Below are 26,515 nucleotides of genomic sequence, written 5' to 3'. Positions count from 1 at the left end.
CAAAATGTCAACCTTGGTGCAATCAAGAACATTGTTGAGACAGATTTTCTTAAAAGAATCCACAAAAGAACTAAAAGAATTCACAGAGAATTAAAAATGCTGGTTTCTTAAGTTGGCTTTAAAATTATGTAGAGCTAGCCTACTTTCAACTACCACTTTAGGAATTTTGCTAAGTATGTCTACAATAGTTAGCTGTTCCAGAATAATAAACCACCACATAACTTAGTGGCTTAAAACAGTAACCATTTATATAGGTCACAATTCTGCAGTTGGGCGATTTGGTTTGGGCTCAGCTGGTCGGCGCTTCCAGTCTCAGCTGGGCCCCTCATGGCATCTGCAGTCACTTGCCTGGCCACCTGGAGGTTGGCTGGTCTAGCACGGCTTCACTTGGGATGGCTTGTCTCTCTGTTCCACACGGTCCCTCATTTTCCAGCAGAGCAACTGGAGCTAGTTGAGAGATGGACAGGATTCCAAAAGAAAGAGCAGAAGCTCCTTAAATACTCAGATTTGCCACACCATCACTTCCGGTGCATTCTACTGGCCTAAGCAAATCACAAGGCCAGTCAAGACTCAAGGGAAGAGGGGAAGAAAAACATTTAATGACAGAGGAGCTGCAAAGTCATACTGCAAAGGGCATGGATACAGGGAAGAGTGAAGGACTATGCTCATGTTTGTAATCTATCATAACATACCTTTCCCACACAAACTGTACAACCATCTGGTTCCTAGGTGTCTAAAGAGTATTTCTCTTTAGTCTCCAGGAAAAAAAAAAAATCCCTACCCTCTGTTAGCAAGTGGGATTAAAAATAGGAACTTTCCTCCAAAGGTGGAATTAAGAGCAAAGTGTGGCTTTTTTTATTTTTTATTTTTTTCGGTAAACTGTTACATGACTGCTCATGTACACACAAGTAGAAATCTCACCACACTTACATTTAACTATTTAAATCAACATATTTCATCCCAAATCATAGCCCGTGTTACTTCCTAAAGCGCATTAAACAAATGAAACAGATTGATATATCTCATCTATGAGGTAGTCTGGCTAATTAAAAGCAAGCCAGAGTATATTCCTCCTGGTGTGGGAATCTGACAGTTTTTATTTTCCTGTCTTAGGAAGACAATTTTAGGAGGCTCTTATTTTTGTTTAACAGGATAGAAGAAAGAATGAACGGCTAACTACAGAAATGTAAATCAGCTGTTATCAGGATGTGCAACTATGATGTTACCAAGGCAACTGTGTGGCCCGAAAACTTACACTAGAAAAATAGAGGTTACCTTCCCACCAAGGATTCCCTTGGAGTGGTTAAACTATAAACAAAATTAGTGACCTGAATTAATTATGCACATGTAAAAACATACTTCTCTTTGAAAGAGTGCCACTCTTACTAGTTAGATTCATTTAAAAGGATTTTGTAGTCTTGCTATTTCAAACTTTTTAAAATTAGCACAAATTAAACATGTACTTGATAAACCCACATTTTTATTTATTTATTTTTAATTAATTAATTTTATTTATTTATTTATTTTGCATTGGGTCTTCGTTGCTGTGCGCGGGCTTTCTCTAGCGGCGGAGAGCTGGGGCTACTCTTCGTTGCGGTGCACGGGCTTCTCATTACAGTGACTTCTCTTGTTGCGGAGCACGGGCTCTAGGTGGGCAGGCTTCAGTAGTGGCATGCGGGCTCAGTAGTTGTGGCGCACAGGCTCACTAGTTGTGGCTCGCGAGTTCTAGAACGCAGGCTCAGTAGTTGTGGCACATGGGCTTAGTTGCTCCATGGCATGTGGGATCTTCCCGGACCAGGGCTCAAACCCGTGTCCCCTGCATTGGCAGGCAGATTCTTAACCACTGCACCAGATTCTTAACCACAGTTCTTAACCATTCTTAACCACTGAGGAAAGTCCAAACCCTCATTTTCAAATGGAATTTAGAGCTAGAAACATCAAAGGAATTTATCTTCAAGGAGTTGGATATTTAAGCTAAAGACTGACAAACGATATATGAATCATGCTTAAATAAATGTACAACAACGAATCCTTAAATGCCTTTATAAATTGTGTCTATTACACCTGTAATCAAAGTTATTAAAATTTACACATGCAGAAAGTCTTTACAAAGACTCCATAGAGCTGTAAGAATAATTAGCATTGTAATTTCCTTATCCAACTTGATAGCAAAACAAATATTGGCAATCCCATGCCTTTACATAAAGTGATAGTAAAAACGTGCTATGGCTGTATTTTCATTCACAAAGACATGGTGACTTACTAAGTTCTGGGCATCATACTAGGTGCTAGGGATGGAGAGGCCAAGTGGGGTGGTGATCAAGACAAAGCTCTCAGAAGCTTATAGTCTAGTGAGGAAGAAAGATATTAAACAGGAAACTAAAGTGAACTTTACTTTTATGATCAGAGAATTACAGTGTCTTGTGGGATATTAAGCAGGGAAACCAAACTTAGAGGAATGCAAAGGAGACGTGCCCTGATGTTTTCTCAGGCATTTGAAACAGTGGTTCCTGGGGGACTTCCTGATGGTCCAGTGTTAAAACTCGGGCTTCCACGGCAGGGAGGTGTTTCAATCCCAAAAAAACAAAAACAAAAACAAAACACAGTGGTTCCAGGCTTCCCTGGTGGTGCAGTGGTTAAGAATCTGCCTGCCAATGCAGGGGACATGGGTTCGAGCCCTGGTCCCAGAGGGTCCCACATACCACGGAGCAGCTGGGCCCGTGCACCCCAACTACTGAGCCTGAGCTCTAGAGCCCATGAGCCACAACTACTGAGCCCGCGAGCCACAACTACTGATGAAGCCTGCCCACCTAGAGCCCATACTCCACAAGAGAAGCCACCGCAAAGAGAAGCCACCGCAATGAGAAGCCCGCACAACACAGCAAAGAGTAGCCCCCACTTGCCGCCAACTAGAGAAAGCCCGCGCACAGCAACGAACACCCAATGCAGCCAAAAATAAATAAAGAAATTTATAAAAACAAACAAAAAACCAGGGGTTCCGTGTCAGTGGTACACAGGCAGTAGTTTGAGATCCAGGTTTTTCATAGCAATCACTAAAATTTCAAGTAAAATTGCTACTGCATCTTTTTATGCCCTGAATTTAAATGATAAACATAATAAGGAAATGTCTTTCATGCCTTTAACCAATATTTGAGTGTGAACGAATTTGAGTATGAGACTGGATTAATGTGAAATTGTTAGAGGCAACTAACAGAGCAAAGACAGAGAGACCGTAGACAAACTTGAGAATTTACAGAAAGCTTATTAGAATTTTTTGGATTAAAGGGAAGCATGTCAATCAAGTTACAGGTTCTTCCACTCATTCATTCCAATTATTAACTGATTAAGAATCTCCTATATTCCAGACACCTTTGTAAAGCCCTGTTCGGCAATATAGCGAAAAGCAGGGAGGGAAGGGTATCTGCTGATAAAACATCAGAAATGGCCGGGAGGTGGCATCAGAGTGAAATCTTACAGGAGGAATTACTTTGGCAAAGGGAGGGGTCTTTAGAAAGCCTCACCTTTCTAAACTGAGGGAGAAATATTTGCTGATGGAGAAGTGCTAGCAGACCTGGTGCGGGGAGAGGCCATCCGACCTTTAAGGCACTTAGAGTCTGCGGAGTCTGGATTCTATCCTGAGGGTATGGGAGAATCTTTTGCAGGATTTAAAAGGATTTTTAGGATTATCTGGCAGGGGTGCAGAGGGAGAGTTAAGAAAGAAGAGATGACCAGAGACAGGAAGTGAAGCTTGCTACAGGGATGGGAAAGATGGGGTGAGGCCAACAACAGAGTTAGAGGCTGAAAGAGCAGAGAAAGCACAGCTGGGGTGGGAGGGGATGCCTGCACCTTTAGCAGGTTACAAAAGAAAATACCTACATTTTGCTTTGAATGCTACCCTTAGAGGCAAGTTCCTATGTTTAATCCCACTTGTTAGATTAAATTACTCACATATGCCTAATGTAAAGCCATCGATTCGAAAATGCAGTGAGTTCATGAATTAATTAATTTGGTATGCAAGATCAAATGAAGTTTTCTATGACTCTCTCCAAGAAGCACAGGAACAAACCCAAGAAGACACATCATAGTCACCAGTATGTCACCATCGCAGTGTCCTGAAAGATGGGCGCCCCCCTCCTACCTGGTCTGTGGCCCCAGCCCTTGGCCTCCAGGCCAAGCCAGGCCAGCCCAAAACTCCTTCCCCACCGGCCCCCAGCCCCATCCTTACAGATGATGTTTCTACCCCAGGATAGAAGGGGAGGGAGCAGACATGCTATCACACTGCCGTCTGCGGTTTGAAGGTACTTGAAAGAGAGCCTTGAAGGCAGGGAGGCATTTTCTGTCTCCCCACTGCACTGCCACCCCCGCCTTGAGTTTTAAGTGTGGTAGCAATAACACCGAAGGACTTCATCTACTCAGGGACCCTGGTCCCTTCTCCGGCACCTAGATTTTCCTCATACCGTCTTTCTCAGTCTCTCAGGCCTGTGGATCTTCAAGTTCTCCCCACCTGAAATATTCTTTCCTCAATAAAATGCTGTCCATTCCTTAAGACTCACGTTTCACAAATATTCCCCTTTTCTTGAGCTTCACAAACGGGCAGACTCACTCTTCAGAAACAGTCGGTACGACTCTTGCATTATTCTCATTGTTGTTTAACTTTGTAAGCACGCATCACTATCAGGTTTCTAACCAGGCCTCTGCTCCGCCTCAGCCTCGCATCTCAGCAACCCCAGCCCTGAAACCTCGCCCCTGCGCAGGTGTTCTTTGTTTGATACCTGCCTGCCCCAAATGGCTTTGCTCGTAGCAGTTTACACCTGCACACACAGTGGACGACCAAACCCCCAGTGATAGGAATTCCCTCGAACTTTAGAAAGTAATGGTTGGTTTCCCTTAAAGTCAACAGCAGCATAATCTTGCTAAACATTGGAGGCAAGAAAAACCCAAAGCCAAAAAAAACTATATTAAGATGTATTTTACGGCCCACAGGATGGTGATTTGAGTCTGCTAAGAGCTGTCAGAATAAACGGACTCTTTGAGGTAGCACTAAGCACTAGCTCATCACCCACAAATCCACTGGTCCTTCCTACCTAACTTTTCATCACTTGTCAACCCATCACATTACAGAAAATGATCCTACTTTTCTCAGAAATTCAAGTCTTTTGTTAATGGCATTTGGAACAGGCTTGGACAAAGCAAATCAGCTTCTGAAAAGGCTTAGACACCCTCCCAATTCTCTCTCCAGGCTATTTTTATCCCCATTCTGCATTTACACCTCTGACAAAATTCCACAGGGGACTGTGTTCTTAAAAGTTAACTACATACCAAATTCTCCATCGTTGGCAGAAAATGAGCTATTTGTTAGATGTGCTGCTGTCAAAACACTCATTAAAGTTCCCGGCGTTTCAAGCCGCCACTGTTTCCTGTTTTCTGGAATGCCTTCAATCACACTCACTCGGCCGTCTGAAAAGGAGCCTGGATTATAGAAACTAAAAATGCTTCTTCATTTTTTTATAAAATCACAGAATGTGAGATCCTTGGAGGTCACCTAATCCCACCCCTCATTTTATTAGCAAGGAAGCTGAGCTACAGAAAAGTTTAGTGACAATATTATCATGTACTGTTGGGCAGGAGAGTCATTTTTTGCCCTGTAAACTAGCTGTTTTGGTGTGTTGACATTTCTATTTATTTTAAATTAGGTTTCCCCTCTTACTGTCTCATTGGCTTAGGATGGATTAAATTGCATTATGTTTGCAAGCCCTTTCTTATAAATTTGATGATATGCAATATATTTTGTAATAGTATAAATATGGGTCAATTCACACACTTTTAATTACTAATCTCAGTGATATACTTACAGACTTCAACTTATAAGATGGGTATAAATTTTAGCTCTCCCCCAGCCCCATGTTAGCAAGAAGAACATAGGAAATAAGCGATAAAAATCTCCACCACCTGTAAGATCACACCCAGATATTGCTGCGACTCTCTGCTAAGGAAAGACCATGCCAGAAGCCCAAATGAAAATGGAAGAATTTAGCTTGAAAATATCATCATATCCTAAACACTGCTAACATGGAAATAGCACTTTGGTTTGCAAAGCAAGCTAATATGTATCTTTGCACTGGCTCTCTAAATCTTGTGGGACGGCTAATATTTCAGTTCTGATGTTACTGAGGAAAAAAACGACCCTCTAAGAAACTGCAAGGGAGTTATTAGGCTAGCACGGGAAGGCAAATGAAGCCACCTGTCCCTCCTTGGGAGGAAGGTGGGAACCCGGATCTTTCTTCCTTTACATTCTCATAGCTACAGTGGCCAATTGTCTAGAATAATTAGTAGGCAAGTCTCTGCAGAGGTAGGGGAGAAACCAAAACAAAATCTTTGAAAGGCATTTAATACAAATCTATCGGGATTGTACTGAAAACTGAGAACTGTCAAGTCAGGGTGAGCACAAGCATTTGGGGTGAACACAGCTGCTTTTGGGGCCTCGCTCTCCTCTTGCTGACAATTTGTGCCACTGATGTCAGCTTCACCCTCAGGCACAGTGGAGCTGGTGGAGGTGATGTCGGCCGCGGCCATTATTTGCAGCAGAGTCTGAGGAGACCCAGCATCCCACTGTCTCCTGTCCTCTGCAGCGGCAGCATCTAGAATGAACAGCCCTGGGTATAAGGAAATAACTCGTTGATGTCAAAGCAGTCAAAGTGTGACTAACTGCAAGAAATAGTTCTTAGGAAACCTGGAGTCCATCAGCTGGTACCTTCAAAAGCAGAGAAATCACCACCCTCAATCTAATACAGATTGCTATGGACCGAATGTTTGTGTGCCCCCCGAATTCATATGCTGAAACTTAATGCCCAGTGTGATGGTATTAGGAGGAGGGGCTGTGGAGAGGTGATTAGGTCATGAGGGTGGAGCCTCATGAATAGGATTAATGCTCCTATGAAACAGACCTCAGAGAGCTCCCTCATCTTTTCCGCTAAGTGAGGACACAGCAAAAAGATGGAATCGGGCCCTCACCAGACCCTGAATCTGCCAGCATTATGGTCTTGGACTTTCCAGCCTCCAGAACTGTGCAAAATAAATGTTGTTTATAAGTCTCCCAGTTTATGGTATTTTGTTACAGTGGCCTGAATGGACTAAGACATAGGTAGATCATAACTTAGAAGACTGAAATTATAAACAGGTTTAAAACTGTTTCACTTTTATTATTAACATTTGACTGACGAGCCAATGTATTTAACGCTAAAGAAATATTAACGGCATGAATGGACAAATTCTTTTGTCCATTGCATGTATGTGAACCTTAGGTTCCACAGAAATGCAACTGTTCCATTACCTTAATTTAAAAAATAACTTGTTATCATTTTCTTTATATATTAGTATGTTTCATTATAAGAACTCTGGAGATCAGATAAGAAGGAAACAAAAATTACCACAATCCCACTCTCCAGAGACCTAAAATTTCAAGATTTCCTTCGTTTTGAAACAAAAAATGGGCCAAATATTACACACCCTTTTATAACTTGCTCTTTTCAATTAGCAACATACCGTATCTGTGTTATTAAATATTGTTCTACACCACCATTTTAAAGAAAACATGGTATTCTGTTTCATGGATATATTATAACTTAACTAATCCTTTTTTGCTGGATTTTTAGATTGCTAGAATTTTTTACTATTATAGACAACACTTTAATGAATTCATTTGTAGTTAATTTTTTTGACATTTATGATTATTTTCCCTAGGTAAACTACTGAAGATGACAATTCTAGGGGCTAGTATTATACTATTTTCTTTACCAAAGGCTTTCATTGTTAAAGCTGAACCTATTACTAATTTATTCTGTGATTTTTTTATGTATTTTGAATAGCTAATTCTTCCCTAGCCAAAGGAAAATACTCACCTATATTTTCTTTCACTTAATTTTCTGACATATAACTTCATGTTTTTACATATAAACTCTTTGATTTTATTTTGGAATTTATTTTGTTGTATCATTATATACGGTCTGATTTCACAGTTTCCCCCAAATTGTTAACCAGTTGGTCCTAGAGCAACTAGGACCAATTATTTGAGTAATTCTTATTTGAGTAACTCAATTATTTGAGTAATTCTTTCTTTTCCCATTGACTTATGATGGGACTTTTAGCATATGCTAAATTATGATACATACTAGAGTTTGTTCCTAAACCTTCTCTTTTTTCATTACTTTTTTTATTCTGGTGCTAGTATCACATTGTTTTAATGACTATAATTTATATAATACAGTTTGATATTTGGAAGGGCAAGTGCCCCTCAATGCTCTTCTTTTCTAAATTTTTTGGCTAGTTAAGAATCTCCAAGATCTCCTCACACCAGAAAAAAATCCTATTGTGCTTTTGATTGAAATTGCCAAAAATCCATATATTTATTTGGAATGAATATTTCCAATATATAACGGTGTTATTTCTCTACATTTATTCAAATAATCTTTAAATACCTCAGTAAGGTTTTATAGTTTCCTTCATATGCTCTGCACGATTCTTATAAAGTTAATTCCCAAGTTATATGTACACACACACACACATACACACACACACACTCTCACACATATTTCCTGTTGTTACTGTAAATGAGATCTAAAGACCAACTGGGGAAACTATTTGCAATACGTATTTCAGGCAAAGGTTCAATTTAAATGAGTCTTATAAAGAAAAAAACAAACATGCCATTTTCAGTAGAAAAATGGATAAAGGATGTGAGCACATCATTCACAAGAGAAATACAGATGTCAATAAACATATGGGAAATTGTTCAGCCTGAATAGTAATTACGGGAGCCCAGTTTTCAGCATCAAACTAATGAAGTGTTTTTTTTAAAAAAATCTAAAAAAAAGCAGCCATGTCTTTTGAGACTTATAATTCACTCTCTTCTCTTCCCAGAGAACTCACGCAAGGAATAACCTTTGATTTGATTCTTTTCGCTGGAATTGCTTACACTGAGGCCACTCAGGGCCCTTGATAACCGAACCCTGTGGGCTGTTACTCAACCTGCCTCACTTGGTCTTTCTCTTCCAGTTGATACTGCCAAGCTCTGAGGCTCCTTCCAGAACCTTCTCTCCTTCTTTGGCTTCACTCTCTTCTGATTCTCCCAAAACTTGTTTAAACAATACAAGCGCCTGTCCTAAGCTCCATTTCCTTCTCACTCCAGTCCCTGTGCCTAGGTGTTTTCCACCACCATCAAGGTTGAAATACTGTTCATATGCTAAGGAAGCCCTGATTTGCCCCAGAGTTTTGGTCTTACTCAGCTATCACCTTCTAAACACCTCCAGCTGATGATCAGAAAGACCTAAACTCGATATGTTACAAATTTAAACCATTACGTTATCTCTACTGACCTCCCTCTGCGTGACGTATGCACCTGTTTGGCTGGTGATAGCCTTGTCCATCTGAATTAGAAGACTGGGACCCTCTTCTCTTCTTCAGTCCCCACACTCAGCAGTTCACACCTGGTGTCTATTGTCACTGCACTGCCCTGCCCTGTGCACCTGTCATTTCCCACCTGGACCAGTCTCCTGCCCTCAGGCCTGCCCCTCCACGCATCCTTCACATGGCAGCCAGCGTGATCTTTCTCCATCACGAATAACATTTAATTCCCTTTGATTGAAAGTCATCACACAGGATAAAGCCCAAGCTCCCTGGAATGCCAAGCTCTGTAGGAGAGGTAGCCCCCTGACTCTCCAGCCAGCTGGCACTTGAACAATGATTAGTACTGGGGCTCAGAAAGCAAGTTTTGTGCTTCCTTTCTTTGGCTCATGACAATTCTGTAATTCTGAGGGCAGACCCAGGTTTCATTCATCTCCGAGGTCCCTCCCACCTAGCACAGTCTGGCAGAAGGGAGATTCTCCACAAGATGCCTGCTGAATTGAATAAAGATTTTTCCAGGTAGAAATGAAGCAAAGTGTATGATTCCAGGAAGAGGAAACGGAGGCGAGCCAGGGTGTGCGAATGCTCACATAGCTGCAAGGGAAGATGGGGCTCCAGCAGGCTGTGTGGATCCCATCATCTGTGGAAAGAGAGAGGGGGTGATGGGGCAGGAAAGGGGGGGTCACCACAGGATCACGCCACGCAGTGTTAAATGTGATACTATGTGCAACAGACTGTATCCTACAGGCATTATCAAAAAAAATTTGAGTAGGATAATAATATGACAAGATGACTGTAGCAATTACTTAGAGAATGAAGGGGAAATACTAGAGAAAGGGAGGATGCATAGGAGACTAAAGCAATTCAGTGAGGGGAAGGGAAAGGGAAAATTAAGGGAAGAGCAGATATTAAATTAAGCACCTAATATAGCAATTTTCACTTTAGTCCCCACAATAAGCCTGTGTGGCAAGTACTATTCTCCTCACTCTTAAGAGGAAACTGAGATTCAGAGATCTGAAGTAACTTGTGAAAGGGCACACAATCAGGAAGTGGCAGCACCACCTGGGATTCGAACTCCGTACGGTCTCCAAAGCCCATGTGTTTCCTACCACACGCACCGCTGAGACAGGACAGGGCAGAGGGAATGAAAGAGGAGACGACTCAGGGACATCTCAGAGTAGAAGCCACCAGGCATGACAGCAGGGCTGTCGGCCTGGTGAGGGCATCACCGGAAATAAAGCCTCCCTGGGAAGAAAGGGCTCAGAAGCTGGATTGTACACACGCCGAGTCTGAGATGCTAGTGGGACTTGTCCATGGAGCCATCCAGCAGATCCTGAGAAAGATGGGTGAGTGTGGACCGGGAGACGCGGAAGCTGAGGGGGCAGGTGAAACAGCCCCAGGAGACCGTGTGGGGCAGAGAGGAGGGTGGGTCTCAGGGGGTGTGACCCCTGGGTGGGCAGAGTCAGAGGGGCCAGGTCTCCGTCCAGTTCAGGATGAGGTGGGGGGTAGGGGACAGTCAAATCACGGGAGGCGAGAATTCGAGATGACTGCCAATAAAATGTTTCCTTCTCATCTGCAGCTTTGAAGGGACACACACCTGCTTCCCGGCAACAGAGTTTTTCAAATGCTTTGTCTGTATAATCTTCATGCTCCTTTATACATTTATACCCCTTAAACTTAACGCCGTCCTCAGAGGTCAAAGTTTCATTCAGTATATCCATTGCCTAAAGCAATTTCATGGTGTTTCATAGAAATAAGCCATATTTTGGGGGAAAAAAGTTTGAAAATTATTTCATGTTCCCAGTAACAACATTTACCAAGGTATGCAGTAAGTATTCAACGTTATGTTTATTACATGAATCGGTAGGGTTTTAAAACTAGAACTGTGTTGGAACACGACAGAAGCAGGAATGTGTTCGTTTCTTCTCCCTGTCAACAGTGATAAGCACTGATCAAGGGGCAGCTAACCTGATGCAGATTTCCTGCCTTCCGTCTTATTCTCCTGCAGTTCCACTCTAAGGAACTTTCAAGGTTAGCTCATCTATGGCCTGCTTTAAGCTTTAACATTCCCAGTCAGGGCCCTGAAACTGCTCCTAATATTCCATAATTAAAATGAAAATGATCGCTCTATTTCAAGCATTATCAAAGCAGAGAGTAACAGAGGATGAACAAACTGGTAGATAAAACAGTTTGGAGTCCATTCGTTTTTCTAGCAGGCCAACTTCAGTGCCTCACTTCACAGAAGCACCGTGGATGGATCAGCCCTCAGGTTCCAACCCAGACCCAGGTCCCCAGAGCTGCTTCCTCGGGTACTCACAGCTCTGGGACACTTAGAAGGCCTAGTGGTTACAAGTGAGCGCTAACTACCACCACTCTACTGAAGTCTTTGTAGCAAAAGGCTAATAAAAATCTCAAAGATAGGTGGAGCACAGAGGATTGTTAGGGCCGTGAAAATACTCTGTATGATTCTATAATGATGGATACATGTCGTTACACATTTGTCAAAACCCAGAGAATGAGTGAACCCTAAGGTAGCCTATGTACTTTGGGTGATTATGATGTGTCAGTGTAGGTTCATCAATTGTAACGAATGTTCCACTCTGGTGAGGGATTTTGATGGTAGGGAAGGCTGCATGCGCCGGGGGATGGGGACAGGAGCTCCATGGGAAATCTCTGTACCTTCTGCTAAATTTTGCCATGAACCTAAAAATACCCTACAACATGAAGTCTATCAAAAAAAAAAAAAAAAAGAATCCTTCACCACATACACACACACAAATCTGAAAGAAATAACATTAAAAAAAGTTTTAAGCCAATGAAAAAACATGAAAGGAAGAAATTGAGTATATAATTTATATATATATATATATATATATATGTATACACATATTCATACTTAACTTTTGGTAATTTAAAAGGCAAACTTGGAGAAGGTGAAACAGAAACACAAATCAGTTAATTCTGATACTTGTTAGCAGCTCTGGTAAAAAAATGGGATTTAAAAAGATGTTGAAATCAAGTAATAAAATGAGGTTTGAGTTTACTGTATTCATGCATTTATTGCTGTTTCAATTCAAGCCCAAGTGCATAATTGAGATTTACCCAAAGACCAGTACAAAGTTATCAATACCAATCAAGATCTAAAATAAATGTGCATGGTTTCAGGATAACTGCTCATTTACATATTTTTTAGGTGAGTGTATTAGTTGTTGACTATATATTATGTCTTCTATTTTAAATCTGGCTATAATTTAAAAGTTAGTATTATGAGGAAAATAGCTCCTTTATAATAGAACAATAAATTAAAATGGAATAATCCATCTATAGGAATAATCTCAAGTTTAAAAAGAATGGAAGGATAAAAAATATTTTGGAAGACTTGTCTGAACACCAGACATCCTTCTAGGAAGATTTTAGAAAATGCTCCCTACCCTCTATGGGAAAAGTTCATGAAACATGCTATTAAGACACTCATTTTCTCATCCCTACTAATACAATTTTACTTAATGGCATACCTCTTCCTCTTGGAGGGTGTCTCCATCAGAAATACATTTGTCTAAATTAATTTCAAACTTTATCCCTCTCTAGAAGAAAGCAAGAAAAGAAATCTGTTTCGCATTCCAATAAAAACCTTAAAATTACAACTCCCAATTTGACATCACAGATACTTAAAACCATTAGTCTAACATCACAAAATAAGGCAATTCCATAAAATAGTAGGGGGTGAAATCCTAGAGGCAACCCAGATTGCAAGGTGCAGATCCCCAGCCAGATTTTTAAAATGAAACTTTAAGACAAAATGTTTATTACCTTAGCTTTATGTTTTTGTTCCGGAATTTTACTTTCCTTTGTGTTCTGAAGTCCAATTCGTTTCAAGTCTCTTTCAATATCCTGAAAATTTAGAGAAAAATTAAAATCTAGCATTTAATATTGATCAATTACATTTTCACAATCCCCCTGAATTCACAGCAGGGTCTGTTTACGTTATTTGATTTCTTGAATGAATCTGATGATTGATTTGAGAATAAAAACATACCTCTTGCAAAGGAAAGTTAACAACAGTCCACTAACAACTTGGGCACAGTGTCCATTAACGTGAAATAATAATACATTTAACACTGGCATTGCAGTGGGTAGGTAAAACGCTATAATGTGACAATGTTTATCACAGTCCAATACGACCTAATCTAATTCAAGGACGTAATTTTGACCATAAGATCCTTCCGTTAAGAGGCTTATGATCTTAAACAGGAAAACAAAAAAGTGCACAGCTCATGACAGTATAAAGGAAGGACGGGGCTCTAAAAATTGATGGGCAATTTGAAAACGAGGAGAAGACTGTAAAAATACTGACAAGCATTTCAAAGGAACGGTCGAGAGGTGAACTTTAAATCCTGAGCTTTCTCGGGGTTCAGTCCTGGGCCGTCTGCCCCTCTCTTCCTTAATACACGGGGGTCTCAGTAACTCCCATGAATTTAAATGCCATCTTTACGCAATGACTCTTATACGTGTCTCTTCGGGTTTGATCTTTCCTCGCCTCTGAGCTTCAGACTCACATATTCGGCTGCCTGTTTGGTACCACCTTCACTTTAATATTCATTCCACAGTTTCATACTGAGCACCCACTACGGGCCAGATACTGTCCTACACAATGGGTTGGTGCAGAACGTGACCAGAAGGTCCCTGCTGACACGGATCTCACATTTGACTGGAGTAAGATAGGTAACAAATGAGTTGAACTAATGACATAATTTCAGAAGGTGTTAAATGTTATCAAGAAAATAAAATAGGGTAGTAGCATAGGAAATGAAGAGCAGATGAGAGTAATACAGGAAAAGCCTATATGGCATTTGATTTAAGCCCCGGAATGGTGTTGGACCTTGGCTTGTGAAGGTCTGGGGAAAGCGTGTTCCAGGTGGAGGGAAAAGCAGGGCAGAGGCTACGAAGCGAAGCAGGGATGTGATCTCTCAGACCTTCCTGACTCAACACATCCAAAGTGGTTCTCTTGAGTTCCCTTCCCCCAGAAGCTTGCTCCCCACTCTTCCCCATCTTGGTAAAATGTACTATTCCTTCCGAACCAGAAACTTATGAGTCTCTGTGTGTGTGTGTGTGTGTGTGTGTGTGTGTGTGTGTGTGTATAAATGCTCTTTTCTCTCCACCATTTTACATTAGGTCCCTTTCACCTCCCCCTTAGAATTAATTACTGCCTCGTCTAGGTACTTCACACACCGCATCTGTCAGTTTGAATTTTTATCAGTCGTTTGCCCGGCAGCCGTGGAAAGCGTGTTTTCCTGCCTTGCAATATTACACGCTCTGAAACAGGACGTGACTCTGTCTTACTTCTATTTGTGAGGTTGGTTGTCTGATTTGATTGTGTAGTCTGGTTGTCTCAATTGCATGAGAAGTGTCATATTGCTTTATTTCCCTTAAAATACAACTACATTAGACCCCTAAGCCCCATCCACCCCACTGGGTGGAAAATTCAACCTCAGTCCACTTTAGAGCTCTCGGCACCGCCTCCTGTGAAGGTCTCCAGGTTTTCACAAAGCAAAACACTCAGGGAGGAGGTTCAGCCTTCGCTCAGCATGGGTTCCTCTGACCTACCCTCAGTCGAGCCCCCTCGGGGCACCTTGAGGATGAACGGGAAAGACCTCCCAGAAGGAAAAGAAGAGTCTTTTGAGAGCCATTTGATTACTCAGCTCTGCCCGGTTCCCTATTCATGCCAAAAAGGTAAGTTTGAAACAGAAGAGAAATTAACCGTCAGATTCACAGACCGACGAGTCCGAGGCTCGGACTCAAACGCCACCAGAGGACGTTCCCGCAGGCAGCTCTCAAACTTGGCCGCACCAGCTCACCAGTTAGCTCTTGAAAACGGGACACCTGGCCCCACTCCAGGCCATTTGGAGCCCAGGTGTTTTGACTTTGTTTTTTTGTTGTCGTTTTGTTTTGTTTTGGGCCGCGGCGCGCAGCACGCGGGATCTTAGTTCCCCCATCAGGGATCAGACCCGTGCCCCCTGCAGTGGAAACACGGAGTCTTAACCACTGGACTGCCAGGGGACGTCCCTGTTTCCGTTTTTTAAAACTTTCCCACATGGTTCTACTGCACAGGGAGGGGCAGGAACAGCGGGCTGGAGCGAACTCCCTGGGAGTCCAACAACAACCATCACCTGCGCAGGTGCTCCTTCCTCAGGTGCCTCCTGGTGGATGAGCAGGTCGCTCTTCACCAAATATGTTTTACGACTTATTTTTGAGTCTTCCTTCAACATAAATTATACACAGTCAACAAGATTGGCTCTGCATCAGTTCTGAAGGCCACTTTCTGAATGTCCCCCGCTAGACCTGAACGGGATCTAATGAGGACATGGCTGGAGGGAGCTCTCTTATGGCTTCTTTTCTCTACGGCTCCCTTTGGTATCCCCCCAAGTGCTTCCCTCCTGGTCTCTCTCTGCCTCTCTCTGCCGTCCATCTTTCCTGGACGCAGGCTTCCCATCGCAGACCTGTCTTAAAAATGGGGCTGATGATGGCACGAGGCTCCCCACCATTAATCAGACCTCTGCTCTGGGGAGAAGCACATCCAGCCTGCCCCTCCCATGGCATTGGCCATGGGGCTTTGCGGGGTTCCTTCGGATGCCCTCTTCCTTAGCTCTGCCTCTCCAAATTCTACTCTTCGTCTCAGACCCAGTTTTGGCCCCATCTCTCTTCTTCCAGAAAAATCCTCCACCTGCCTGTACCACTCATCTTCACTCCCATGCACTCACAGGGCTTAACCAGATTCTGGCTTATTGGATCACTGCTTCATATCTTTCCAACTATTTATTTAACTATTTAGAAAGAGTAGAGGTTTTAGAATCAGGTATTTATTTAGTCTGCCTTGTAATATCTAAGTGACTTTGGGTGATTTATTTAACTTCTGCTATAAGTAAAGGAGATATGTATGTGAAAGCTCTAGTTCAGAGCACAGAGCATACAATTGAATTGCACCATATGTTCATTTCACCTATATTAGTTGTCTGTATGCCCTCAGGGGTGGGGCAGGGTGAGAGAGAAAGATCAATTTCAGTAGTGCGGGCAGGTTCTACACAATGAGTGTGTAGTTCAAGTGCGTGTGAGAGGAGAGGCCGGCTGTGTCCTCGGCTGCTCTTGGTGCCCACCAGCCCATCATAGGAGGAACATTCCCGGGCGCTGAGGGTGTTTCTAATTAAACATGGGGGTGTTTTTCATGCAGTGTGGTCTCCAGACACGGGCCAGCTATCTCATCTGGAGCTCTACTGAAAAAGCAATGATCTGAGAATTGGAAGAATGAGTTTCCAGGGTGGCGCCTTCAAGGAATTTTTCAAAAATCATCTCCGCTGCACTCAGATGTTGCCTTATATGGACTTTCAAATCTTACCCCTGCATATGAGACTATTCCAGTATAGCTGAATTCAATAAATGCTCGTCTCTTTTCCTACCCAACGGGCATGAACTTCCTGCCTCTAATCCAGTTCCCGAGTAAAGTACTGCTCAGTCAATACTTATTGACTGATTCATGGGGAAGATGATCAACCATACTTTTAATAACAGCCACTCTTAACTGAGACTGGCAGCCCCATCACTTTGTGCAGCCTCAGGTAAACCATAATAAAGTGAGGCTTCCATTAAATCTGACAGCTTCCCTACTTAAAGTTTGCATGATAAAGTTTATCTTTTCGATGAGAAGAGCATTACTTTTAATACCTGCTCAGTTTAGTTAGCTCTGAATCAATAGAGCAACGCTTCCTTTGGTAGAATGAATTTACTTACCTCCAGTTCACACTCCATCTTCTTTCTAATTTCTTTCACGTCCTTGTGGTACTGTTGGCGTATTTCTTCTAGCTGCTTCCAGTATTCCTGGAAAGCAATCCCAATCCCGAAATGTTAAATGTTTGTGAACAACCTGACAGAATAATCTCTAGAAAGCCTATGATTTTATTTTTATTTTATTTTTTGTTTTTGGCCGCACCTCGCAGCATGCGGGATTCGTAGTTCCCATGCAGTGGAGGCGCACAGTCTTAACCACTGGACCGCCAGGGAAGTCCCCAAGACAGCCTATGAATTTAGAAATGTGTGATATATAGTAAGGGAACAGCTGTTGCTCCTGAAAATGCTAATCTGCCTTACACTTTGGCTGTGGTACCTTCCCCCAGTGAGGATACGGCCTCTTGGGACAATCTCATTTTCATATATAACCCCAAATGCATTACTGACATACAATTACTTTATATATAATCCTGTTATAGGTTGAATTTTGTCCCCCCTCCAAAAGATACGTTGGAGTCTTAAGCCCCAGGACCTCGGAATGTGATCTTATTTGGAGACAGTGTCATTGCAGATGTGAGTAGTTAAGCTAAGATGTGGTCACACTGGGGCAGAGCGGGTCCCTAATGCATATGGCCGGTGTCCTGTTAAGAAGACGGCCACACCAGGAGGATGCCATGTACGGTGGCAGAGACTGGAGTTGTGGCTCTGCAAACCAGGGCATCTGAACATCATGGACCAACCACCGGAAGCTAGCAAAACGCAAAGAAGGATTCCCCTCCAGGTTTCAAAGGGAGCGCGGTCGGGCTGACACCTTGACTTTGGACTTCAAGCCTCCAGAACTGTGCAACAATAAATTTCTGTTGTTTTAAACTGCCCGGTTTGTTGTAAGGCAGCCCTAGGGAACTAATACAAATTTCAAAAATGTTCAGGATGGACAGTTACTTTATCAATCTGAGGTAAAAAGCCTTATGAACTCATTGACACTGCATTCTCTGAGAAGGTGAAATACATATCTCTCTCTCCCCTGAACCCCAGCATGGCGTGTCACACCACTGTGTCCAACAAGTGTTTGTGTAACAGGCTCTCTCAGGTGCACCGTAGATGCTAAAAGCAACATCCCATTACAGTACAAAAGACAATGAGAGAAGTGCGACGGTAGCCCTGGAAGCAGACAGTTTTTAACCTGCTCCTTCTTTTCATTTCTCCTGAACTGCAGCTCCTGGAATCCAGGCTCTTCCCCATTACTTCTTAGCTTTTGTCTCTGGTTGTGATTTGGCTCAGCAGAAGATGGACAAATACCCTATCATTAGAATGAAATAGTTTATAAAGCGTACTTGCATTTTGGAAACATCTTATGATTTGACCTTGACCCCCATCCTTTAAACAATAATTATATCATCAATCTCAGTATTTGGGAGTTGTTTTTTTTTTTTTTAATACTGAGCAGTAGAATTTTCTTAGTTTAAGTGTGAAACATTTAAAAAGTAAAGAAAATAAAACCATTTGTGTTGTTTAGTCTAAGCCATCAATATTTTACGCTACCACATGAGACACCGAGATTCATTTTCTGAACTGCTAAATTATAATTGGGAAATCGAAGTTCTGTAAAAGTTTAGCAACCCCTGGAGCATGAGATTAGGTGGGGAAGAGAATTAGAACTTTTGAGCAGTTCAAAATAAGAGTAATACAAATAGGTGGTGTATCCAAGCTCGCTCAGCCCCAGAATTCTGACACTATACTTAAGAGTAAAGGTTAACTTTCATTTCAAATAAAATACAGTAATCCCTCTTTGAAAATGTGTAGAATTCTAATAAAATAGAATCGAAGAGTTGCAGCACTGAAAGGGACCTTGAAGCCCATCTACAGCTTTTATAGAAAAGGAAATTGAGGTTCAGAGAGGTGGCATGTCCTGCCTAAGGTCATCTAGCAAGTGATGGAGCCAGGGAAGGGACTAGGCTTCCCAGACCCTAACTGAAGCCTATTCCCATTATTCTTCTTTAGCTATCAAAAACCGGGGAAAGTGGAGAATAGTCTTAATCATCTATGTGGAATGATCTTTGACTTGAGGATCCATGAATATTTGTGAACAGAGAAAGCATTAGAAAATTCCTGATGGCCTCTTATAGTTGGTATTTTACTTACCAATTGCTTTTCCACCTTCAGCTTATGTCGTTGAGCTTCACATTTCCTCTGAAGGTACTCAGCAAGCCTTAGGAAACACAAACGTTCAGCCTGAGTAGAAATTTTAACTCATCATAGGCACCAATTCGACAAGTGAATTTTCAGCTTTGTAATGAGACTCACAATTCACCTGTGACGTTCCGAGTTCGAGAAGTAATTCAAAGTTACAGAATGTGTACAGTGGAAAAGAAGATATCTGTGAAATCAAGAAGAAAGGGAGGTAAAGAGAACAGTAAAACTGGGGATACAGGACAGGATAGAACCGAAAAATATTCTGTTACAATGATTTTTCTTCAGGGAAGGAATCAGTCCACCCATAGTCTATAATATGTGGAAGGCAAAGAGAAAAAACCCATAGCAGGATCTTCTCATGCTGTGTGCAGGTATCTAATCTATAGGCTTGTCACCCTGACTGCACTGATAGCTGCTCGCCTGTTGCCTGCACGATACTCTGAGCTCCTTAGAGCAGGATGGGGGCCTCTCCCTTCGCCTCTGCTCCTCACGCTGGCTCACAAATGCTTAATGAATAAAGAAATGAGGCTTTCTCCATCTCTCACAATGTTTAAGTATTTTTCCAGCACAATTCTGGTCAATTCTAGTCAAACCATTTTCAGGTTTGTACCTATGTTCTAGATATTTATCTTTTTTTCAGAATTTCCTACAAGAATTTCTGTAATTACAGATCGCTAAACAAAAACTACCACATTTCAGATCATAGTATGAGCTAGTGATAAAGTTCTTTGGAATTCTAGCAACTGCCTGGGCTCCAAAGACAGAACAGCCATTTCAGAAACTCCTTTAGGCACATCAGGATGAGTGGTCCCCAGTTTCTGAAGAGTCAAGTTAATAAATCAGTTGTATAGAAATATGATGAAATCATAAGCTAGTTACAGTCTTTGGGCCTTAGTTCCCCATCTGTAAAATGGGCACAATACCAATCTCACAGGGGGTGATGTGAGGATTAGAAGAGACAAGTCTGTGAAGGTTCCTGACCAGCGTCTGACACATTGATTGTGCTTGACTCAGATGAAGGCTAACATGTAGCACTCCTCTCAGAAACTTATCTCCATGAGAAAAACTATTCAGTCATCCAGGGGCTGTTCAAGAGACATTCTTTCTCTCTCTCTCTCTCTCTCTCTCTCTCTCTCTCTCTGTCTGTCTGTCTGTCTTTCTCTCCCCAACCCTCTATAGGTTCTTCTTCCTCCAGACATCAAGACTTGATTCCCATGGAATTGGAGCTCTGATAGAGAGAAAGCCGGGCAGGGGGCTTGGAATAACAATGAGGAGGGGTTGCCAGTCATCAGAGGGGCAGCCTGGAACACAGTAAGATGATGGGCAGCAGCATACAGGGAAGAGAAGGACCTTTCTACCATTTTATGTGAGAGTTTGGGAGATACAATCATACATAATCAAAATAATTGACAGTTTGACAGCTCTCATATCTAGACAAAGGGTGGAAGACACAGTTTCCCAGTGGCTGAGAAAAGGGAAAGGGAGCTTTGTGCCTGTACCTAGTTCTTATGTAAAATATGTCACTCATTAGTTGAGTCCTATATGAATATTATAATTTGAACTAATGGAACACATAACTTTTGATGATCATGGAGGTCATTAAAAATATGTTATGAAGATGGAAGAAAACCATGACCGCACCCAATATCTTTAAAAATAAAATGTCTACTTTTCCCATCATGCATTTCTGGAGAAATCATTCTTTTATTATTCTTGCTTATCTAATTTTCATTAGCTATCTGATGAGATCACCATCATATAGACTCATATATTTCATTGTTTGTCCAAACTTTCAACAATAAATAACCACAGACACCAAAAGTTAGCAAATTCCCAACACTGAAAGAAAAAATGTGATGGCAAAAGCATTTAAAAAAAAATGCCTCGGGCTTCCCTGGTGGCGCAGTGGTTGAGAGTCCGCCTGCCGATACCGGGGACACGGGTTCGTGCCCCGGTCCGGGAAGATCCCACATGCCGCGGAGCAGATGGGCCCGTGAGCCATGGCCGCTGAGCCTGCTAGTCCGGAGCCTGTGCTCCGCAGCGGGAGAGGCCACAACAGTGAGAGGCCCGCGTACTGCAAAAAAAAAAAAAAAAAAAAATTCCTCTCAGACTTAGGTCTTCAGGGCTGTGAATGGGTGTCAATCACTCTGATCATAGAACACTGACATCAGTGTGAAAGAAACCATAAAAAGTATTGTAGATCTGTAGAAATTTGTTATGGAGTAAACTTTTTGAAAGTATACCATAATTATATTGTTTTCTTTCTAATACATCCATATTCTGAAAAATCCCAAGAATATAAATGCTAAATGAAATATATTTCACATTTCAGTAGGTGTCAAATTATAATTTGATTACAATTCAATTATTATTAATATTAATATCTGGAAAATGATACATATACAACTATTTTCATCAATCCCAGATAGTGGAATTTACTAGGAAAAAGAAAAGACATTAAAAATTCAAGAGCATTAATCTGTTCCCACAGTCAAATGGCTACATGAATAAGATTAGCTACATCAAAGTTAAGATGAAAAAGGGTCACGGGAACTGTGAATTAAGTATTCTAAATGCAGAGTCTGGAAGTTCTTCCCAGATGTTTTAGGAGAATTTGGAAGGACTTCAGAATAAATGTTGATATAGCAAACTATTTTCAGAGGACCAAAGTTTAAGTAGACTATGACATTACCATTGACCTGAAGATGGACTGTGGCTTTCTTCCTGATTATAATTCTCTTCAACTCTGGTATCTTTTTGAGGAACATAGTGGTAATTTTGTCCATTGGCTCTCTTCCTCAACAAGTCAAGTTGAGCATAATAATGATCATAATGTCCACACACTGCAGCAAGTTTGGGCCTTTCTACCATTTTTATCTGAGGGATTAAAAAGAAGAGAGATATTTTTAAAATACATGATTAGAATCTATAACAACTGACAGTTTGATAGTGACCATAGCTATGACAAGGCATTGGAGCTATCTTGTTTTTGCTCTAGACTTGTTTTTGAGTAATCTTAGAATCCCCAAATTCTAGAACTGAAAAATGTTTTAGAAGTCTAAGTACTGTAGTGCAGTAAATTATAATTTTGCTAAGGTGTGAATATGAATCATGTATACTTCCTGGCTAGTGTATCAGAAATACTTAGCAAGTGAGTATCTATCCAACCCAAGATCTGAAACTAAACTTAGCATTATTATTTCTTATTTTCCATAAATTTATTTACACCTTACTAGACTTTATGGGAGAATACTGTATTGTGCAACTCACAGATTTGGGGATTTGCAAAACGTTTAGGTTCTGATAAATTTACTAAATACAGAATGGCAACATGACTGGAAGGAAAGAAGATGCTGAATCACTCAGAGTAAATTCTTCCCGTGTAAACACAAGGAAAGTCATTGTAACAGCTGTGACCAGTTTATGACCATCTCAAGCTATGCCTCACCACCCTTCCCAACCAGAACAGAATGAGAGGAGAACCAGAGACAAATGTTTATCTCAGCATTCCGTAGTAGAGGCCCCTGAGCTGGGAGACAAGAATCGGACCAGATTAACATATGAAAACCAGTCAAGACCCTGTTGCTAAATAGCAAAATAGGGTCAATTTATGGTGACCATGCTGTCCACTTAACAGTTGCTAACAAAAGAAAAAAAGAAGATCAAACCTATGGAAAGGTCTGGAACTTATAACTGGAAATACGAATAACCAAACACGTGGTTAAGACTGAAATTTCCTCACTGTAAAGAAGTAACACATTACATTCTTTGTTCTTTTTAATGCTATATGGCTCATATGTGTGTATATATATATATATATATATATATATATATATATATATATATACATATGAACCATATGGAATTGTAGATATTTAACCATCTTTAACTTACAAAAATGGCATATTTATATAGTTCTATTCAAATATTAAAGTAAATGTATAAAATTTGGTTTATCAGTCTAAACATAGATTGTATATTTATTTTAAAAATCTTTTAAAGTGTGAAGCCGTTTTCTTAGTTTTACAATGTTTGCCTATGTACAACACAAAGCAGTTACTACTAATTACTTGAAAAATGGCTAGAAGTAGAGAAAAGTATTAGAAGGAAGAAACAGCTTCTTTAGGATTTTCTCTAAAGTCCCAAATGGTAATGAGAACATCAGAGGTGGCTCCTGTGCAGACCCGTTCATTTCACTGCATTAGGAGAAACTTTCAAAGGATTAAGAAAATGTCAATGGGTTCACCTAACTTCATCCATCCATGAGTCTTTGAGATGTTTATTTTTGTGTGTTTTTTTTCTCCTACCGGGTTTGCTACAGAGTATTCTAAATCACAACACACTTTATACCGTGAGCCGTCTTCTTCTTCTTTTTTTTTTTTATCATGAGCCTTCTTTTAAAATACAATTTTTCGATTAAAATACAATAGCTATTTTTATGTGCCAGAAGCATTTCACTGGCATAAACTAAAAGATTCAACATTCTGCTGAAGTGGATTCAAACAACTGGCATGAAGAAACTCTGGGGGAAAAAAAAAAAAAATCAATGATTATATAATAAAAATTTCTCAATTATACATAACATCAGGATTAAGAGTATGAAATGCATGTGTTCCGCCACAATGCTACTCACTTCTCCTGTATAGAAAAACCTTATTTACTTAAAGAAATTAAAAGAATTTGAATTATAAAAAGAAAACAAAAACTAATGTATAGAATACTTATAAGGAAATACAGCATTTGCTGAAAATAACTTGAAGCTGTCTCATGAAGTGGCACTTTAACGTTCATTTTACAGAATTTTATTACAAGCACGAAACTAGTGAACCCCGAAGTAATGACCTTGTACCTCATGAACATGTGCAAGTAGTTCTGTAGAATATGCCATCCACTAAAAAAAACAGAGGAAGGGTTGAGCATGACTTACAGATATGGGCTTCTGGGCTCCAGCTGGCGGTCTCCATTCATTTCTATATATGTCCTTCCTTTTAAATAGCACTGATATCCTTCATCTTGGCAGGCACTTTCCCTGGAATCTCACTTTCTGTATTTTAAAACCTTATTTAACCAAAATAAAACAACTTAATTTTTTTTTAATTTCCACATCATTAATATTACGCTTGTGAGAGTATAAGGGGCGTTTCATAACACAGTAAGTTCTCTTTAACCAGAGACATTTATACCCATGGAGAGAAGTGCTGATGGAAAATTACTACACATTTTCTCTGAATGGAGGAAACCATTTTTTCCAGTGTTCCTTTACATATTTCCAGTAATATATAACACTACTTTTTAAAAATTGGGGAATTAACATTTATGGAAACAATATGCATAACATAATGGCATATTTAGTTAGTAATTAAGTTATTAACTAAATTAATTTAATTACAAGTAACTAAATGTAGTCATCAGAGCTTGGGTTATCAGACCACAGCATTCATGTTGCATTGTTGTTTGAAATGGATGAGTAGGTCTTCGAATATGTTTGTGTTTGTCACCTTCAAAATGTGTTCTTGGGACTTCCCTGGTGGCACAGTGGTTAAGAATCCGCCTGCCAGTGCAGGGGAAGCAGGTTTGATCCCTGGTCCGGGAAGATCCCACATTCCACGGAGCAAGTAAGCCCGTGCGCCACAACTACTGAGCCTCTGCTCTAGAACCCGCGAGCCACAACTACTGAAGCCCGCGTGCCTAGAGCCCGTGCTCCGCAACAAGAGAAGCCACCGCAGTTAGAAGCCCGTGCACCACAACGCGGAGTAGTCCCCGCTCGCTGCAACTAGAGAAAGCCTGCGCGCAGCAACAAAGATCCAACGCAGCCAAAAATAAATAGAAAAAAAAATGTGTTCTTGTTTTCCTATCTGTCCTATATTAGAAATGTAGACAATACACCTTCTCTCGTCCTCTGCTTATCTACTTTCTAAACACGCTCAATCTAGACTAATATATAACGATGGCAAACGAAATTAAACATGGCAGAATCATTAATTCACTTTCCCTTTATAACTTTTCTCACTTTTAGTTTCTCCATCACAGTGGGTAATATTTCCCTATCACTGTTCCTTGGAGAGATTTTCTACTTCTCATCCTTAAAGTTGAGACATTTGGTTATGGCTAAAAATCCTGGTGCTCTTATTTCACAGTATCAATTGAATGAGTCATTTTTCTCTTTCATGTCTGTCTGTCTGTCTCTCTCACACACACACACACAGTGCTTCAGCAGCTGATTCCTAACTCCACCACTACCACTGCTTATCCATTTATCATTACCATAAAGTATCAGCTGCTTTCTTTGGGGGTCCCACTGTTACCAATTAGGTCCGAGATCCTAACTTCAGCTCCAACAGGCCTCTGCAGGAGAACTCTTAATCGCCAGTCCATTCTCTCTATTTCAGAAAAATAAGCCTCATTTCATGACTCCATGTCTGTCTGTGAACCTTCTTTGACTCTGTATCCCTTCCCCACACAGAAGTTAAGTTTAGATTCTACCTCTCTGAGCATCTCTTTATCAGCAAATCCACTGCTGCATCAAGTTTTCCCGACCGATGAGAAGAGAGGAGATGAATCCTCCAGGTCATACATAAACTAGATATACAGGCACGCCCCCAGGTCACCACTTGACAAGATAATTTTTCTTCTGCTTATACTGCCCATATTTTTTAAATGTCCATGTTCAACATATTTGGAGGAATTTCTCTGCTAAAGTTATCAGCCATATATTATAAATCATTGCGTGAGACATAATAAATGTTTTTTGATTGCACGGTTAAATCATTCTTACCTGGAACCACCTTCCCAGCAGGTCGAGAAGCAGACGATCTTGCTTTATGTCTGAGGGTGTGACTGAATTCTTCCTGAATGATCTAAAATCAAACAGTGTGTCAGGACTTGCTAGTAAAAATCTCTGTCAAAATCCAAACAGAATCGCCTCAAAACTCACCTCGGGAGTCAAGTATTTGGCCATAAGGTTCTCTAAAAAGGGCCTTTTCAAAATGGAACTAATGGATGGTCGAGCTCCGGGAGACACTTCAAAGAGCTGGGATATTAAGGACTGTAGGTCATGGGAAAACCTTGGAGATACTGGGGGAACACGAGCTTGACAAATCTTCAGAACCAGCTGGTGTTAAGTTGTTACCCTCAAACTGAAAAG

General features: G+C 41.0%; 1 protein-coding gene across 1 annotated transcript in view; it reads right to left on the bottom strand.

Moving 5' to 3' along the window:
- NEK5 (NIMA related kinase 5) overlaps nt 1–26,515 on the bottom strand; it is a 61,491-nt gene that overhangs the window by 10,082 nt on the left and 24,894 nt on the right. Inside the window, 15 exon segments of the mRNA XM_007471682.1 lie at nt 349–447; nt 5,320–5,457; nt 6,501–6,638; nt 10,997–11,123; nt 12,915–12,983; nt 13,210–13,290; nt 15,567–15,656; nt 17,182–17,268; nt 18,362–18,478; nt 19,321–19,387; nt 22,064–22,248; nt 24,299–24,429; nt 26,147–26,228; nt 26,306–26,488; nt 26,490–26,507. Coding sequence (XP_007471744.1) covers nt 349–447; nt 5,320–5,457; nt 6,501–6,638; nt 10,997–11,123; nt 12,915–12,983; nt 13,210–13,290; nt 15,567–15,656; nt 17,182–17,268; nt 18,362–18,478; nt 19,321–19,387; nt 22,064–22,248; nt 24,299–24,429; nt 26,147–26,228; nt 26,306–26,488; nt 26,490–26,507 — 1,612 coding nt within the window.

This window comes from Lipotes vexillifer, unplaced genomic scaffold (assembly GCF_000442215.2).
Source record: "Lipotes vexillifer unplaced genomic scaffold, Lipotes_vexillifer_v1.1 scaffold470, whole genome shotgun sequence".
NCBI lineage: Eukaryota > Metazoa > Chordata > Mammalia > Artiodactyla > Lipotidae > Lipotes > Lipotes vexillifer.
The sequence above is the reverse complement of the archived record's forward strand: the minus strand, read 5'-3'. Positions and strand labels throughout refer to the sequence as shown.